An 18,369-nucleotide genomic window follows, 5' to 3' on the forward strand; every position below is an offset into this window, starting at 1 on the left:
CTGGCATCTCATTTTCACCTGCTAAACTGCATTAAAAGACAGTTTAAAATACATTGAATACTTTTACGGCTACAGCTGCCACAGGGAGGGTTATGTCATTGCAAACCAGAGGGAGGTAGTCCATGTGATTCTCTCTCTATTAAGAGATCTCACTGTGAAAAATCTGAAAAGTTCTCGGCTCTAGTTCATTCTTAATCTTTTTGAGACACTTTATGAAAGGAATGATGTTAAAGAGTCTTCATGGACACCTGAATGTAGGGCTACATAAGTAACTGAAAAGAGCTCTGCATATCTTTCCATATGGATGGTGTCCTTGGCAACGAAAGCTGACTGGGCTCTCCAAATCAGACCAGCAGAACTTTCACAGACAGTTCTGAAGGGATCCTGCATTTCTCTGGGATATTGCAGATTATGGAATATCTAACTAGTCTTAAGGACAGCACAAGTAGTTTCATTAGCTCTCTGCAGCAATGACAAAGAAACTGAGGTGGGTCAAACTTCCTTACACAGATGTGGGTGATGACATCATCTTAGCCCGGGTCTACACTACGAGTTTAGGTCGAATTTAGCAGCATTAGATTGATTTAACCCTGCACCCATCCACACGATGAAGCCATTTTTGTCGACTTAAAGGGTTCTTAAAATTGATTTCTGTACTCCTCCCCGACGAGGGGATTAGCGCTAAAATCGACACGGCCAGATCGAATTTGGGGGTAGCATGGATACAATTCGACGGTACTGGCCTCCGGGAGCTATCCCAGAGTGCTTCATTATGACTGCTCTGGACAGCACCCGATTCAGATACTTTGGCCAGGTAGACAGGAAAAGCCCTGTGAACTTTTGTATTTCATTTCCTGTTTGGCCAGCGTGGCAAGCTGATCAGCACAGGTGATCATGCAGAGTTCATCAGCACAGGTGACCACGGAATCTCAGAATCACAAAAGAGATACAGCATGGACTGAACGGGAGGTACTGGATCTGACTGCCATATGGGGAGACGAATCCATGCTATCAGAAGTCCGTTCCAAAAGATGAAATGCCAAAATATTTGAAAAAAAATCTCAAAGGGCATGAAGGACAGAGGCTACAACAGGGACCCACAGCAGTGCCGCGTGAAACTTAAGGAGCTCAGGCAAGCCTCCAAAAAAACAAAGAGGCAAACGGCCGCTCCGGGTCAGACCCTGAGACATGCCGCTTCTACGATGAGCTGCATGCAATTCTAGGGGGTGCCCCTACAACTACCCCACCCCTGTACATGGACACCTGCAAGGGAGTCTCCCGCAACAGGGATGAGGATTTTGGGGACAATGAAGATGAGGAGGAGAAGGAGGAGGAGGTTGAAGATAGCATACAGCAGGCAAGTGGAGAAACTGTTCTCCCGGTCAGCCAGGAACTGTTTATCACCCTGGAGACAATACCCGCCCAACCCAGGCTCCTGGACCTTGGAGGAGGAGAAGGGACTGCTGGTGAGTGTACCTTTGTAAATATAATTACTGGTTTAAAAGCAAGCGGGTTTAATGATTAATTTGCCCTGAAGACTGGGGATGCATTCGCGGCCAGTACAGCTCCTGGAAAAGTCTTAAGAAGTCTTCAGGGCGAATTAATCATTAAACCCGCTTACTTTTAAACCAGGTATTATATTTATAAAGGTACACTCACCAGAGGTGCCTTCTCCTCCTCCAAGGTCCGGGAGCCAGGGTTGGGATGGTATTATCTCCAGGGTGATAAACAGTTTCTGGCTGTCGGGGAGAATGGTTTCTCCGCTTGCCTGCTGTGCGTTATCTTCCTCGTCCCCAAAATCCTCATCCCTGTTGCGTGAGACTCCCTTGAAGGAGTCCATGTACGGGGTGGGGTAGTTGTAGGGGCACCCCCTAGAATTGCATGCAGCTCATCGTAGAAGCGGCACGTCTTGGGGTCTGACCCGGAGCGGCTGTTTGCCTCTATTTTTTTGGTAGGCTTGCCTGAGCTTCTTAAGTTTCACGCGGCAATGCTGTGGGTCCCTGTTGTAGCCACTGTCCTTCATGTCCTTGGAGATTTTTTCAAATAGTTTGGCATTTCGTCTTTTAGAACGGAGTTCGATAGCATGGATTCATCTCCCCATATGGCAGTCAGATCCAATACCTCCCGTTCGGTCCATGCTGTATCTCTTTTGTGATTCTGAGATTCCGTGGTCACCTGTGCTGATCAGCTTGCCACGCTGGCCAAACAGGAAATGAACTGCAAAAGTTCACAGGGCTTTTCCTGGCTACCTGGCCAATGCATCTGAGTTGAGAGTGCTGTCCAAGCGGTCACAATGGAGCACTCTGGGATAGCTCCCGGAGGCCAATACCGTCGAATTGCATCCACGCTACCCCCAAATTCGACCTGGCCGTGTCGATTTTAGCACTAGTCCCCTCGTCGGGGAGGAGTACAGAAATCGATTTTAAGAGCCCTTTAAGTCGACAAAAATGGCTTCATCGTGTGGACGGGCGCACGGTTAAATCGATCCAACGCTGCTAAATTCGACCTAAACTTGTACTGTAGACCAGGGTGACACCACTACTGCACCCCCACAGTGGGCACTGTTTTACTATAAGTTCTTCAGTTCAATGCAAAGGCATTGAATCCCATTAGTGGGAATGCAGAGGGACCCTTGAAGAATAACTGCCAAATCTGTTCAGAAGTTAGTGCCCTTGGGAGCCTTACAGGCTCCCAAACACTTTGGATCAGATTGCTTACTACCATGTATGGCCTATGGCAGGAGTGGGTAAATGATGGCCCGGGGCTGCATCCGGCCCGTCAGACGTTTTAATACAGCCCTCAACCTCCTGCCGGGAAGCAGGGTCGGGGGCTTGCTGTGGCTCCCGGAAGCAATGGCATGTCACCCCTCTGACTCCTACGTGTAGGGGCATCCAGGAGGCTCTGCATGCAGCTCCCAGTGGCTGGGAACTGCGGCCAATTGGAGCTGCAGGGGAGGCTCCTGAGGACAGGGCAGCGGCACAGAGCCACCTGGCCGCACCTCCGCGTGGAATTCAGAGGGGGACATGCTGTTGCTTCCAGGAGCTGCTTGAGGTAAGCGCTGCCTGGAGCCTGCACCCCTGACCATCTTCTGCACCCCAACCTCCTACCACAGCCCTGATCCCCCTCAGGCCTTCCGAACCCCTTGGTTCCAGCCTGGAGCACCCTCCTGCACCTCCAACCCCTCCAATCCCAGCCCCACCCCAGAGCCTGCACCCTCAGCTGGAGCCCTTGCCCCTTCCTGCACCCCAATCACCAATTTCGTGAGCATTCATGGCCCACCATAAAATTTCCATACCCAGATGTGGCCCTCAGGCCAAAAAGTGTGCCCAACCCTGGCCTATTGTGTTTTCTCTACTCTTTTGGTGGTCAGGAAAATATTTTTATCCTCCTTCTCTACAAGGAACAGAATGAAACTTTTTTGCTTGAACAGAAGTTCATTAGAACCAAAACCAAAAAATTTCTATATCAGTAGCAACAACTTCAACTGCACCCTGAAAAGATTAAGAAACCTGTGAATTTTTTACAGTACTGGTGTAATATGCTCCCTCCTGTAACACATTTAAAGAAGCAGACAGATTCATGCTTCAGCATGTTCACTTTTGAAATATTAGTGGGTCCAGGACCAGCAATATGTCAGGTCTGTGTCATGATCATTTTACATACTAGTCTTAATTTTCAAAAATGAAATCCAAAATTGTATTTTCAGCTTTTTCTTACTATACTCCTCACGTATATATCATTGCCTGCATGTATGTCATACTAAGAAAAAAAAGATTCTCCTCTGTACACATCTCAAGTCACAACAGTTCTCAATTAAAAATGAGTGCATTTACACCTTGCTCTAATTTCCTGCTGAAGAGAGTTTTTCCACTAAACAATTCTGTTTTTAATACCATATAACACATTGATGGTTTATAGATAAAACCTTAAATCAATCTTTTCTCAAATTTGGTATTCTATCTTGAAGACCTAACTTTAACATTCAGAATATTTAGATCCAATTTCTCTTTTTTGAAAACTTTCAGAACTATGTGATTTTAAAAACCAGAGAAGGGGAGCGTCACACAGTCCAGTACCTTATATCAGCTTGTTCAAATCATAAGGTTCTTAGCTATGCTTGACCTCAAGCTGACCAAGTTTATGTGCCAAAAAAAGTACTAATGAAGCTTGACAACAAAGTAAACAGAACAAAAACAAATATCCAAAGGCTGTGTACATGCCCATATAATAATACAACCAAACTGACTCCTGAAACTAATTACAACGGTAAGCTATTTTCCAATATTTCAGGATCTTTCATGGTTAAAGTAGATTAAAATGAAACACATATCTTTATAAACACAATAAGCATTTACTTTTATTTCAATTTTGGCCAGATCCAATATAAAAATAACCCAAAAATCCATGCAGTAGCCAGGGATAATGGGGAAAAAAAATGTCAATAACCGGTAACTTGGCCTTCTTTATTAGCATACAACTGTGAAAAGTCATCTTGGAGAAGTGATTATTAAATTGTTTCTAATGTACTGAATGCTTGCAAGCAACCTGTTAAGACACAAAATTAGTGGGTAAATTCTTTTAGAATTTCATCTAAAAATCTATGTATTACTTTGTATCTCAGATCTGATTTTGCAAAAACTCTTGCAACTATGATTTATCAACAATGTTACTTTAGCATCTATACACCCTGATGTACTGAGTTAAAAATCAGTAGTAAAGTCAAGGGTAAATGCAGGTAAACAGAGTTTACCCACTTCTCATTTGGGATATATGGAGTTTAGGTTAGGTTAGTTTACCCACTTCTTTTTTTAATCACTACACCACTGCTTAAAATATAGAAAAAGTAGATGCTCAGCAGCTAAAACTATGAGTGACCTGAAAAACATCTTGTCTCTGCCTTCAATGCTATTCACGTAGCTGGAGTAGCATAACTTAAGTCGACTTACCTCGGTAGTGTTGACAAGGCCTTAAGTTTTGGTGTGAAGGCCTCTATTTTTACTTTATTTAGGACAAGTGAAAAAAGGCATTATGGGCCTGATCCAAAGCCAATGGAAAGATTCATTGACTTCTGTGAGCTATGATTCAGGCTCCATACCCTGGGAGGCTCTCTGGACTAATGTAGCAGATTATGACTGCAAAGTATCTAAATCACATCACAGCAACACAGTATTATACTACGCCACACATTTTTTGTATCAATGTTTCCCAGCGTCCTTGGTTATAACTCAATGCACACCTGAATTAGACAATAAGTAATTTACTTAAAATTTTCTAGGATCTACAGCTTCCATTTTTGCATTATCGAGTTCCAAACATCAGCTAGACATTAATGAATTAAAAAAACAAACAAAAAACCCCGAAAACAAAGACAGAAAAGTTAATAAACTACAACTGCAGACATAAAATCTGCTTTTCAACAATCTCTCTCGTGTTTTTCTATAGAGGTCCCTTTACTTTTACTATAAATTCCAAAGCCACAAAAACTTGACACAGAGTCAAGAAAACACCGCAACCTACTATCTATACCAGTGGTATCCAACCTTCTGAACCTGAGGGCTGGACATAAAGGACCGACAATTAGAGTTAGATACAATTTTTCAGGCAAAATCTTTTTTTTTTTTTTACACTGAAAAATTTGGGACTCTGGTAGACAAACATTTAGCAAATTTGTGTAGATTTTGGTGAATTGTTTGAGCCTAAATGGGAAAAAAAATCAAATGTTAAAACAAACCATTAAGACAGCATCAAAATGAAATTACCTGAGATGAGGGATACCCAAGTTCCAGGCACTGCTCCAGAGTAAGGATTCAAACCTGGGTCTCCCATATCCCAGCTGAGTGCCCTAATCATTGAGCTATACTGGGAATTGGGCAGGGGACATAACCACTTCCTCTGGTGGTTCTGTGAATCTAGCTCTTCATTTCCTTGGCTTTTATTAAAAATATTCTAAATGAAATTTTTTTGAGTCACTGAAATTCAGACATTTTGAATTTGGTTTGACCCAACCAACTCCACTCTCCCCCAGCCCCCGCCCCAATGGTGAACCAGAAAAATCAGTTATTTATACAGCTCTATCCATAACAAATACTTTGCAGCAGATTGTTGACCCTATTCCTCCTGGCACACATGGGAGTGGGAAGCACACACGGGAGTGGGAAGCACACACAAGTCCCATGCTGGGGATTCTCCTGGAGTATGAGCCAGCAGTGGGTATGTCAGGCTTAAGAGGGGGAGTGTCTGGAGAGGGCTGCACTCTGGCCACTTCAGCTGACATATGATCCAGAGGGAACCCTCACCAGTTAGCAGAGGTTAGAATAGTCTCCAAGCTGTAGAGGGGCAAAGAATCAGCTAACCACAACTGGTTGTTGGTTCTCAGTTCTTCCTCCCTTTCTCATCCTGTGGGCTACCCTGGATGGCTGTGTAGTAGAAGTGAGACTTCCTCTGCTAGCCATTCCTTAGGTGCAGGCAGAGCCTAATGCAAACTAAGCAAAATAGTAAACCAAGGATAAATTTAATGAAATTTTAACGTGCATGTAGTTTCTGATACATACTATCGCAGTAGTTTTAAGGCTTTTTCTATACAGTGAACCACACCTAACTAGATAGAGACTGTCTCTCTTCGAACAAATCCACCCTCCTCAGATTTCTACAGACCACACCGACCCCTCTGTCCCCCATTATTGATCATATAACACTCTTGTGGCAACAGGAACTGGTTATATGGAAAAGTAGCTTAAGGCAAATATTAAATGTATTATCTTTCTTTTCACGTGATTTGTAGCTGCAAACAAAGATGATCAAGAGCACAGTCTGATGTCCATGGATCAGCTTAAGAACTGCTGGAATTATGGCAGAAAATGCATTTTCCACGGCTGCATTATATATTGCTTATTTTTCTTTTTCTATTCATAAATACTTATTACAGTATGGCCAAATATGAAAGTCCTAAACAAAGTGGTGTAAGTGCTACCTCTGATTTCCCACAGTTTATACACAAAGACTAGTGGATAAACTACTTCCCTTACACATCACAGGTACTGAGTTCAAATCTTGTTGGAGGTTGTATTTTTTAGTAAAATGTCTACATTTTTCTTCTCCATGACTGTAGTTAAGATTGTACACAGATGTCCTCCTCCCACTAATCCCAGTCCCCCAGGTTACCGACCTGTATTAGTAACTGTTGTTCTTTGAGATGTGGGTGCAGACGTGTATTCAACTCAGATGTGCATGTGTCCAGCACAGCAAAGCCAGAGAACTTTGCTCAGCAGTACCGACTGTGGCAGTGCTTGCGCCCTCTTGTACCCCTACCCAGGGCTATTTGACTGATGGCAGAGCTGCCCTAACCTCCCTCAAGTTCCTGTGCACCGGCATCCAAGACTTGAGACTCCGATGCAGAGGGGATGGAGGGTTGTGGAATACATGTCTGCATCCATGTCTCGAAAGGTACACGTAGGGTAACTTTTTTCTTTGAGTTGTTGCAGATGTATATTCCACTCAGGTGAGTCACAAGCAGTAATGGATGGAGATGGGGTCTCAGAATCTGCTTAAATAACAACTGCAGAATTGCCCTTCCAAAGTTTGCATCTGATCTAGAATAATGCATAATAACATAATGTTTGGTAAAAGTCTGTATGGAAGACCAGGCAGCATCCCTGCAAATGTCCAATATAGAAACATCACTAAGCTATGTAGCTATAGCTACATTAGGAGGCTTTTAGCAACACAGCTGTCCTTCTACAGCTGTGTCGTTAAAAGTGTAGCTGCCGTATGTCAGCAGGGCAGAGCTCTCCTGCTGACAAAAAACTTCCACCCCCCCACGAGTGGCAGTGGCTTTGTCGGCTCTCCTGCCGACAAAGCGGTGTCCACACTGGCACTTTTCATCAGTAAAACGTTAGTCATTCAGGGGTGTGGTTTTTTAACACCCCTGAACGACAAAAGTTTTGCTGATGAAGTGCCAGTGTAGACAAACCCAGAGAAATGCAACCAAAGTCGCATGGCCTCTTGTTAAATGAGCTACCAGTTTCTGGGAGTTGTGGTCTGAGCTACCCCATATGCTATCATAGTGCAGGAAGGAATCTATCAGAAATTGTGTGGAAATCACCAGATCCTTCATCTGATCTGCATAAGAAACAAAAAGTTGAGGTGGCAAGTCCTTTACAGACAGGATGCCAATGACTGTCTCACATCCAAGGAATAAATATGCTGTTCATCTGCATTTGAGTGAGGCTGAGGAAAAAATACAGGTAGGTATATTGTTTGGTTAAGGTAAAATTGTGACATCATTACTTTTGAAAAACTGAGTACATGGAGATTCCACCATTAAGGCCCACAGCTCACTAAATCTCCTTGTGGAAGTTATAGCAACAAGAAAAGCTGTCTTTTGGCAAAGAAGAAACAGAGAGCAAGTGGTTAGGGACTCAAATGGAGGACCCATGAGGGCAGCTAGTACAGTATTGAGGAAGTTAATTCTTTTACAGGAAGAAAGAGGTGGACAACGTGTTATAGAAATCTAACCATCATGGAACTGGAAAATACCAACTTCTTTTGGATTGGAGGATGAAATGCTGAGATCATTGCTAAGTGGACCCTCAATTTGCTGAGTGAGAGAGTTGAGGACTTGAGATTAACAGGTAATCCAAAATGTCTTGAATACACAGTAGCATCAGCCAAATTCCTTAAGCTAAAGAACACTTCCACTTAGCCAAACAGGAAGACCTAACAGAAGGTTTTTTACCATTAAATATTACTTGCCGCTGCACTGCTTGCAAACATTGTTCTTCCTCCTCATGCAGCATCCACGCCATTAGGTGCAGACAGCTCAGTGCTGGATGCTGTATCAGATTATGATGTTGTGTCAGCAGGTCAGGAATGAGGGGAGGAGATCTGAGAGACTGAATAGACAGACTGTGAAGGTCGGAGAGCCAACATTGTCTCAGCCAAGCTGGTGCAATGAGTATCAGATTGGCATGTTCCAGCTTCAGTCTGAGAATGAGTGGTATCAAGGGGAACGTATATATTAGGGCCAATTCTCAATTCAAATGGAAGACATCAATTAATAAGCCTGTACTGAAATCCACTTGAGAGCAAAACTGACTGCATTTCTTTTTTGTCTTTTGCTGTAAACAGGTCAACTGTCGGAATGCCCCATTCTTTCAAAAGGGACCTCAGCACACTCCTTTTCATGAACCATTCATGACTCTGGGAGAAACTCCTGCTGAGGTGATCGGACAACCAATTCTGAGCACCTAGTAAGCATGCAGCTGTGGGAACAATATCTTACTTCATGCAAAAGTGACAATACGTTATTGCTTCCTTTTAGAGCTGGCTGAAGTGTGCTCCTCCCTGCTTGTTGGCATAATACACTGTGGTGATATTGTTGGTAAGTATGTGAACCGTTGTGCCCTGGATCTGAGCCTGAAAGGCCTGCCATGCATTGTCAACCACTTGAAGCTCCAGGATGCTGATATGTAGGGAAACTTCCTGTTTTGACCACAAAGCCTGAATTTTCCATTTCTCTTTACTTGCCTCCCAATTTATTGTGGCGGTATCAGTAAATATAGTACTTGTCAGAGAAGGAAGGGAACACCTTCTCATACATCGCTCTGTTCTGCCCATTACTGTAGGGACTCCAGAATCACCAGTGGCATTTGGAGAAGCTTGTCCAATGAACAACATCTCAGATGACAGACCAACTTCAACCACGATTGAAGAGGACAAAGGCACAATCTCACATGCTGGACTATATAAGTGTTTAGCAGGCCACATGGCCTACTAAACTCAGATGTACATGGACTGTAGCTGAAGTGTGAGACTGGAGGGACAGACACAGGCGACAATTTGTTTGGAAATGTTCTTGTGGGAGAAAGATCCTTAAACTCAGCGTCTAGTAGGGCCCAATGAAGTTTATTTTGTGTGTTGGAATTCCTGCTGAATTTGTCTTGTTCAAAATCAATCCTAGCCGATCGAAGAGATCCAGTATGAACTGGACATGACAGAGGACTTGTTCCTCACTAGCCAGTCTTCTATGTATGGTAAGATGTGAATTCTCATCCTCCTGAGACAGGCTGCCATTACTGTCATGCATTTGATAAATACATGTGTGGCTGATAAGAGGCAAAAGGGCAGTATTGTTTAATGGTAATGTTGGCCTGCTACTACGAATCTCAGTAACTTCCTGTGGCTTGGGAAAATTGCTCCATGAAAGTAGGCATGCTGAAGATCAAAGGCTGCAAACAGTCATGGTGATCTAATGTGAGGAGAATTGTAGCTAAGGTTATCATGCAGAATCTCATATATTTGTTGAGTCCAGAATAGGTCTCATATTGGACTTGTGGAAGGTACCTCAAAAAAGGTAGCAGAGTAGAATCCCCTTCCCCAGTGCTGAAGGGGAAGTTCCTCTATGGCTCCAGAAAAGCAGTCTGGATCAGCTGTAGGAGCAGTGACTTTGAGATGGGTCCCTAAAAGGGACCAGATGGGGGGGATAGATGGGAAATGGATAACATAACCCCCAATCCCAGAGTGTTTAGGACATATTTGTATGTAGTTCTTGTTTCCCAAGCACTGTGATCAATGGCTCCATGTCTAGTTGGCAGCCGGTGTCAAGTGGAGTGCCCCAGGGGTCGGTCCTGGGGCCGGTTTTGTTCAATATCTTCATAAATGATCTGGAGGATGGTGTGGATTGCACTCTCAGCAAATTTACGGATGATACTAAACTGGGAGGAGTGGTAGATACGTTGGAGGGCAGGGATAGGATACAGAGGGACCTAGACAAATTGGAGGATTGGGCCAAAAGAAATCTGATGAGGTTCAATAAGGATAAGTGCAGGGTCCTGCACTTAGGACGGAAGAACCCAATGCACAGCTACAGACTAGGGACCGAATGGCTAGTCAGCAGTTCTGCGGAAAAGGACCTAGGGGTGACAGTGGACGAGAAGCTGGATATGAGTCAGCAGTGTGCCCCTGTTGCCAAGAAGGCCAATGGCATTTTGGGATGTATAAGTAGGGGCATAGCGAGCAGATCGAGGGACATGATCGTCCCTCTCTATTCGACATTGGTGAGGCCTCATCTGGAGTACTGTGTCCAGTTTTGGGCCCCATACTACAAGAAGGATGTGGATAAATTGGAAAGAGTCCAGCGAAGGGCAACAAAAATGATTAGGGGTCTGGAACACATGACTTATGAGGAGAGGCTGAGGGAACTGGGATTGTTTAGTCTGCGGAAGAGAAGAATGCGGGGGGATTTGATAGCTGCTTTCAGCTACCTGAGAGGTGGTTCCAGAGAGGATGGTTCTAGACTATTCTCAGTGGTGGGAGAGGACAGGACAAGGAGTAATGGTCTCAAGTTGCAGTGGGGGAGGTTTAGGTTGGATATTAGGAAAAACTTTTTCACTAGGAAGGTGGTGAAACACTGGAATGAGTTGCCTAGGGAGGTGGTGGAATCTCCTTCCTTAGAAGTTTTTAAGGTCAGGCTTGACAAAGCCCTGGCTGGGATGATTTAATTGGGGATGGGTCCTGCTTTTGAGCAGGGGGTTGGACTAGATGACCTCCTGAGGTCCCTTCCAACCCTGATATTCTATGATTCTATGTAGAAGTGGGACAGTGTCTCCAAATGGAGAGGAACTGGTGTGGAAATTGACAACTGGTAAGCTGCCCTTGTTACGAGCATCAAATTGACTGCTTAGCTAAAACTGATTGAGGATGGGTGGGCTGGTTCAAATTAGAACCAAAAGGCCTTCTTCTCTGTGACTTATGGCTCTTTCTGAAGAAGTCCTGCTGTCTAGCAGCATAAGCTGGCTGCTTGTAATACCACTGGGAATACTGTTGGTACTGTTGCTGCCGCCGCTCTCCATTATGCCATCTCTTAATCATGGGTATAAACCCGAAATGAACATAAAGTAACTTGAGAGTCCTTAAAAGACTGTAGTGTCTCATCCATCTTTTCTGGAAACAAAAAGTAACCATTGAAATGTAGGTCCTAGCTGGACCTTGGGAGCTATGCCAGAGTCCTGTAACTATGAAGCTCTTCTCTGTTACATCTGAGGCCATAATCCTGGAGGAGACGTCTGCCACATCCAGTGCTAACTGCAATGACATCTTTCCCACTCAATGACCTTCCGCCATGAAAGCCTTAAACTTTCTTGGAGGATTCTGGTAATTTTATCATATTCTGACAACAGTGCCTGCTGATTGGCAATGTGCATTTGTAAAAACAAAGTTGAATAAATTTTTCTTCCCATCAAATCCAACCATTTAGACTCTTTTCCTTTAAGCATTCTCTTATATCTCCTGTCACAATCTCTCATTTGCAGCTGTTACAACAAGAGAGTGAGGGGCTGGATGTGAGTAGAAGTACCTGAAACCCTGCATTAGAGACATAATACATCTTATCAGTATGCTTCGCTGTGGGCAGTAAGGAAGCCAGGGCAAGCCACAAAGTCTTTGCAGGTTCCAAAAGCACTTTATTTATAGGGTAAGCTATTCTCCCTGGAGCTGACAACTGGAGAATGTCTACCAACCTATGGGTACTGCCCTGAACAAATTCTGCCTTAATGCTGTAGCCATTCGCCTTAGGAGATCTTAATATGATTGAAAGTCATCAGGCACAGAAGAGGAGGAATCTGGTATAGCTGAATCATCTGGTGAAGATGAAGAAGAAGGAAGCATGGCCAATGGGATTCTGCTTGCTCCTGCAATAATGGCTCAGACTGAACAACCTCCATATACATTTCCAGTGTAGGTGGACCACGAGACGAGACAGCAGGAGAGTTCAGTGACCACAATAAGCCAAGGATCGAGACCTTAATGATCAAGGGAATCTCAGTAGTTCCATGAATGCCACAGAAGAAATGGATATGGCACTGATGGCCAGTAAAAACTGGGCCAAGAACCACTCTCTCTACTGAGAGAACATATTGATCCTGGTACTGATGTGCTCCCCTGAGGTATCAAAGACTTTTGAGCTCAGTTCCTGGACAGAGAAGTGGAAAATGACTCTGAACTTGAATGCAAGGAACCTTCCAAACAGTCCAAAGGGAACAGAGGAGCCACCTCTGGTGGAGCCATCATATGCCCAGTATCTGGGTCGCATTGGTGCCTATGCAGGTAGAGAAGCTGGTGTCTTGAGCACTGGCAGCATCATAGAGGCAGCACTAGCACCTGATACCAGAAAGGATGTTGGCATTAAAGAAGAAGCTGGTACCGAATCTATAGCTCTGGCCTGCATTGGGACTATAGAAGCTGACACTGTCTCCGGAGAGAAACACTGAATCGACATGGACAACGGATGTCTTGGTGCTGATATAGAAACTTATATTGTCTTTGCAGTCTGGATTTTAAGTGGTGCCAGAGATGATGCCTGCAATAGCCCATACTCTGGGGCAATCAAACCAGATGGTCCCGGGATCACGGAAGACATCACCACAGCTGATGACTCCTATATCACAGGTGAGTCCAGCACAGAAAGGGAGAGTAAATCTCTGTCAGCTTGATAAGCCTGTGGAGTCGATATGGTTGGCGCTGAGACCAACACCGTCGATATCAGACTCAATAGCCTTCTCACAAATGGTACCAGCATGATGCTGGAATGATCTTACCTTGGTACCAGCAAGTCGATAGCGAGCCCTGCTCTATTCTGAGTACTCAAGGAAACCCGGTGCCAGTCAGCATTCCTCTTAGAAGAGGAGGAAAAAATCTCCCAAAATCTTGGAGTGACTGTGGTCAGTTTTAGGAGTCTTCTTTCTTGGAGGACGAGACGAAATAACAGTCTCTTCTCCTTGAAGAGTCAGAGTTTCCTGGCAGCACTAAAGCTCTCTGAGGGGCCAGACAATCTAATCCCAGGGCTGAAGCAGGCCTCATGACTCACTCCATAAGGAGCAGCTTCAGATGTAAGTCTCTAGCCCAGGGGTCGGCAACCTTTTAGAAGTGGTGTGCCGAGTCTTCATTTATTCGCTTTAATTTAAGGTTTCGCGTGCCAATACTACATTTTAACGTTTTTCAGAAGGTCTCTCTCTATAAGTCTCTATATTATATAACTAAACTATTGTTGTACGTAAACAAGGTTTTCAAAATGTTTAAGAAGCTTCATTTAAAATTAAATTAAAATGCCGATCTTACACAGCCAGCCTGCTCAGCCCACTGCCGGCCTGGGGTTCCGCTCACCTAGGCTGGCAGCGGGCTGAGCGGGGCCTGCAGCCGGGACCCCAGCTGGCAAGGGGACAGCAGCCAGAACCTCAGACCGGCAGTGGGCTGAGTGGGGCCGGCGGCCGGGACCCCAGACCAGCAGTGGGCTGAGTGGCTCAGCCCGCTGCCGGTCTGGGGTTCCGTCCGCTGGCTCCTGCCAGCCAGGGTCCCGGCTGCCGGCCCTGTTCAGCCCGCTGCCGGTCTGGGGTCCCAGCCCTGTCCACATAGAGTAGGTACCTACTTTCTCCCTGGGTCTTGCCCATTCTCTTTCTCTCTCTGCACTGAGTTGAGGGTGGGAGTGCACTGAGAACAGGGCTGGGGGTGAAGGAGCAGGCTGGGGGTTGAGGTGCAGGGTCTGGCCAGGAGCTAGAATGAGGGAGGGGGCTCAGGGTTGGGGCAGGAGGTTTGGGTGTGGAGCGCTTACCTGGGCAGCTCCCATTTGGTGCAAGGGGTGAAGGTGGGAATGTCGGTGTGTGTGCAGGAGCTCCCGTTTGGTGCTCAGGGTGGGGATGTGGATTTGGGGGGTGCAGGAGTCAGGGCATGGGGGCTGGGGGTGTGTGAGGAGGGTGCCGGAGTCAGGGCTGGGGTTGTAGGGGGTGCAGGGGTCAGGGCATGGAGCTGGGGGTGTGTGAGGGAGGCGCAGGGGTCCGGGCAGAGGGCTGGGGGTGTGGGCTAGGGTCATGGGGGTGCTCCCAGCCCCCTGCCCTGAGCAGCTCACAGCAGGGGGCTGGAGGGGATATGCCGATTCCACTCTCCTTCCCCAATGTCCCCAGAGCAGAGAGCACGCTGCGGCTCTGCTTTTCCCTCTCCCCCTCCATAGCAAGGGCCATCAGCTGATCGGCGGCAGGGAGGGAGAGAAGGTGGGGCAGGAACCCTGCATGCTGGGGGAAGAGGCCGGGGGAGGGGGAAGCTTGTCTGCCCTGCAAGGAGAGAGCAGTAGGCGGAAGAGTGGGCTGGGCCGGATTTTTAATTGCACACTGCTGTCCCCGGCAGACAACAGCGTGACATTAAAAATTGTCATGTGTGCCATAGGTTGCCGACCCCTGCTCTAGCCACTTGCATTACCTTTTCGAAGGGCAGGCAAATTGAGTATTTCTTAAGCACCAAATATGGAGATTACTGCTGGGGACAGCTACTCCACAGGAGGGGTGAAGACATCGAACCAGAGAAAAACCAACTATGTAACTACTAAACTAATCTAACGCTAAGGGTACTACCACCACCACCTATAACTAACTAATCATATACAAAATACCAAGAGAAATCTTTCTGATGTAACAAACGAAGCGTGAGGTATATACCACATGGAAGAAACGGTTAACTACCTTTCTGTAACTGTTGTTCTTTGAAATGTTTTGCACCTGTCCTTTCCACTGTAGAGATGTGTGCACCCCATGCACAGTTGTCAGATGTCTTTTTCCCTCAGCAATACACATCAGGGCAGCTTGAGGGCCCTCTGCTGTAGCCTGCCACTGCATGTTGGCATAAGGGGGTAGAGCCACACCCAACCCTCTCACTTGCTTTTTATCAGATAGACAATGATAAGAGTGGGGAAGGAGGGCAGGTCATGGAATGGACATGTGCAACACATCTTGAAGAACAGTTATGGAAAGATAGGTAACTTTCTTCTTGGAGTAATTGCACTTGTCCACTGTAGGTGATTAACTTGGAGGTGGGTTGGCATCTACTTGAGCAGAGACTAGAGAACAACACATCCAAAAGAGGAATCATCCTGAACTGACTGGCTATAGCATAATGAGAAGCAAACGTGTGCACTGATGACCAAGTTGCTGCTTTGCAAATGTCCAGAATGCACCAGGAAAGCTGCTGATGCTGCATGCATCCTAGTTTAGTGAGCCAACACTCTAGTGGTGAAGTAACACAAGCCAAAAGGTAGCACAAATGAATGCATGAAGAAACCCAGGTTAAAATTCTCTGAGTGGAAACCAGATGGCCTTTCACTCTGTCCGCTATCACAACACACAGCTGTGTTGAGGACATAAAGGACTTAGTGCAGTCCAGATAGAAAACTAAAGCTCTTTTCACTTCGAATGAATGGAAGTTTTTCCTCATCTCTCCGAGTGTGAGACTTTGGAAAGAAAGTCGGCAAATAAACTGCCTGGTTATTGTAAAAATTGGAGACCATCTTTGTTAGGAATTTAGGATGAGGGTGGCGATAAACTTTAAACTTCTGGAAAATTGCATAGAAAGGATTTGACACCAGCGCTGTCAACTCACCCACTCTCCTTGCTGAGGTAATTGCAATTAAAAAATCATCTTCACAGAAAGATTGAGCAGAGAGCAAATTGCAAGAGGTTCAAGAGTGGCACCATTAATTTTGCCAACATGAAATTCAGATTGCATGGGTGAATAGGATCTTGCACCTGTGGGTATAATCTGTCCAAGCCCATTAGAAACCCGATGGTGATGGGGTTGTGAGACATTCCCCAGTGTACAATATGGACTGCTGAACAGCTACAGCATTCTGCATCACTTTATGTGAAAGTGACTATGTTTTGAATGCATTTTATTACAGGATTTCACCAAAGCGAGCAGTATGAATAGCTTGAAACTTAAAAAGAGACAATAGATGGAAGTTATAAATCTTGTTCTAAGTGCATTCATGAATGGCTGGGAATGATACAGACTGGGAAACAAATGAAAGTACTAATTTTCTGGTTAGAAATTATGAAAATATGAAATTTTCAGTCAGAAAGAATCCCAGGCACATTTACAGTTGAATTTGTTTCATTAATTTTTTAAACCATGAGCATCAAAACAAGTAAATCAGAAAGTAAACATTGTAAGTCAAACCCAGTTATGTTTCACTCCACTGATTTAACCTTAGAGCTGTCAAAAGCCATTATTTCCATGAAGGACGTGATAATTCTAGGGTTAATTCTCTGTTCTTTCACTGTAAAGTCACCCAAAAAAGAACATTTGCTTTGTCCAAATTCTTTCAGCAATTTAAACAAGCTTTTGTAACAGATAACAGAGCTGTGTTTCAATTACGTGGATAATAATAAAAACCTGACTGTTCATAAATTATGTACCTTTGTACCAAATAATGAAGAGAACTTAATGTACTTTTTCTTATTTAGCAGAAGTGCAAAACTAGATTTTTTTTTGGTAATCCAAGTCTCCAAAATGTTAACTATCATTAAAACAGTCAGTGCATAGATAGTACCATGAACAAAAACAGATTAATTTGGATCCTTTTATGAAACAGAAAAGTACTGAATCCACTGTTTCATTTAAAACTGCTACATCTTCAAAGTTGAAAGTGAAACTATAAAATACACTATAAATGGACGTGAGAGGAATGAAACAGTTGCATAAAAACAAAGCTGTGTCTATCATGCCAATAAGTGAACAAATTTAATATAAATTTCAGACATTTACAAATGTAGTCTCTGAACCTATACTGTCATCCATGTGAATAAACTGTTGAAGCCAAATGGAACCCACTGAACTCAACAGGGCTCTGCAAGGGCACAGCAGTTGGCAAGGGCAGATAACAGTGCAGGGCTAGGATCTTTCAAGAGCATTACAAGTGTTTACTCCATTAAGTAGTACCTATTAAACTTCCAAAATAAATTACAAATCGTTAAAGTGTCTTGTTTAAAAATTAAAGTTTCTATGAAATGTAAATGTATTAGAGATTTAAAAAATTCTGTTTTCAAACTCGGTAAAATAACTACTGTACAGGCATTCCAATTAAGACATTAGAACCAGAATAGTACTTTGCTTTGCGATACCAGAAGATATGTCAGTTTTGACTAAAATTTTAGCTCCTGACAAAGTTAGATTACACACTTGTGCAGGAAATAAGTCTACTTACAACTGAATCTGCATCTGGACATTCCCTGTAAAAAAACAAAGAAAAAAACGTGTAACTATCAAAAATGCACAGACAGAGAAGTATTTTATTTATACAACTTTGGAATCTCCTTTAGTAGTTTTTGATTTGCTTACAACCCACCCCTTTGCACATAACTCCTAAAAAGCAACATCAACATTGTCTTATTTGACTGACATTAATATTAATGAAGTGAATTCTCTTTATTCAGCAGCAAGAAAAGATCATTAAAATAACTGAAGGTTTAAGCTGAGTCCACCAAAGCAAGGAATTCACATAAATGCTGAAAATCAAAGCTGACATTCCAGCCTTAACTCACGCCATGGTGCAAA

At 44.3% G+C, this 18,369-nt stretch overlaps 1 protein-coding gene across 5 annotated transcripts in view; it reads right to left on the reverse strand.

The window, feature by feature from the left end:
• The window catches only part of FCHO2 (FCH and mu domain containing endocytic adaptor 2), a 217,092-nt gene that overhangs the window by 70,042 nt on the left and 128,681 nt on the right, over nt 1-18,369 (reverse strand). For all 5 annotated transcript variants that reach the window (XM_073344290.1, XM_073344292.1, XM_073344294.1 and 2 more), the window contains one exon: nt 18,020-18,044. In XM_073344290.1, the coding sequence (XP_073200391.1) occupies nt 18,020-18,044 (25 nt within the window). The remainder of the gene's footprint in view (nt 1-18,019; nt 18,045-18,369) is intronic.

The sequence above is a fragment of the Lepidochelys kempii genome, chromosome 5 (genome assembly GCF_965140265.1).
Source record: "Lepidochelys kempii isolate rLepKem1 chromosome 5, rLepKem1.hap2, whole genome shotgun sequence".
Taxonomy (NCBI): Eukaryota; Metazoa; Chordata; order Testudines; family Cheloniidae; genus Lepidochelys; species Lepidochelys kempii.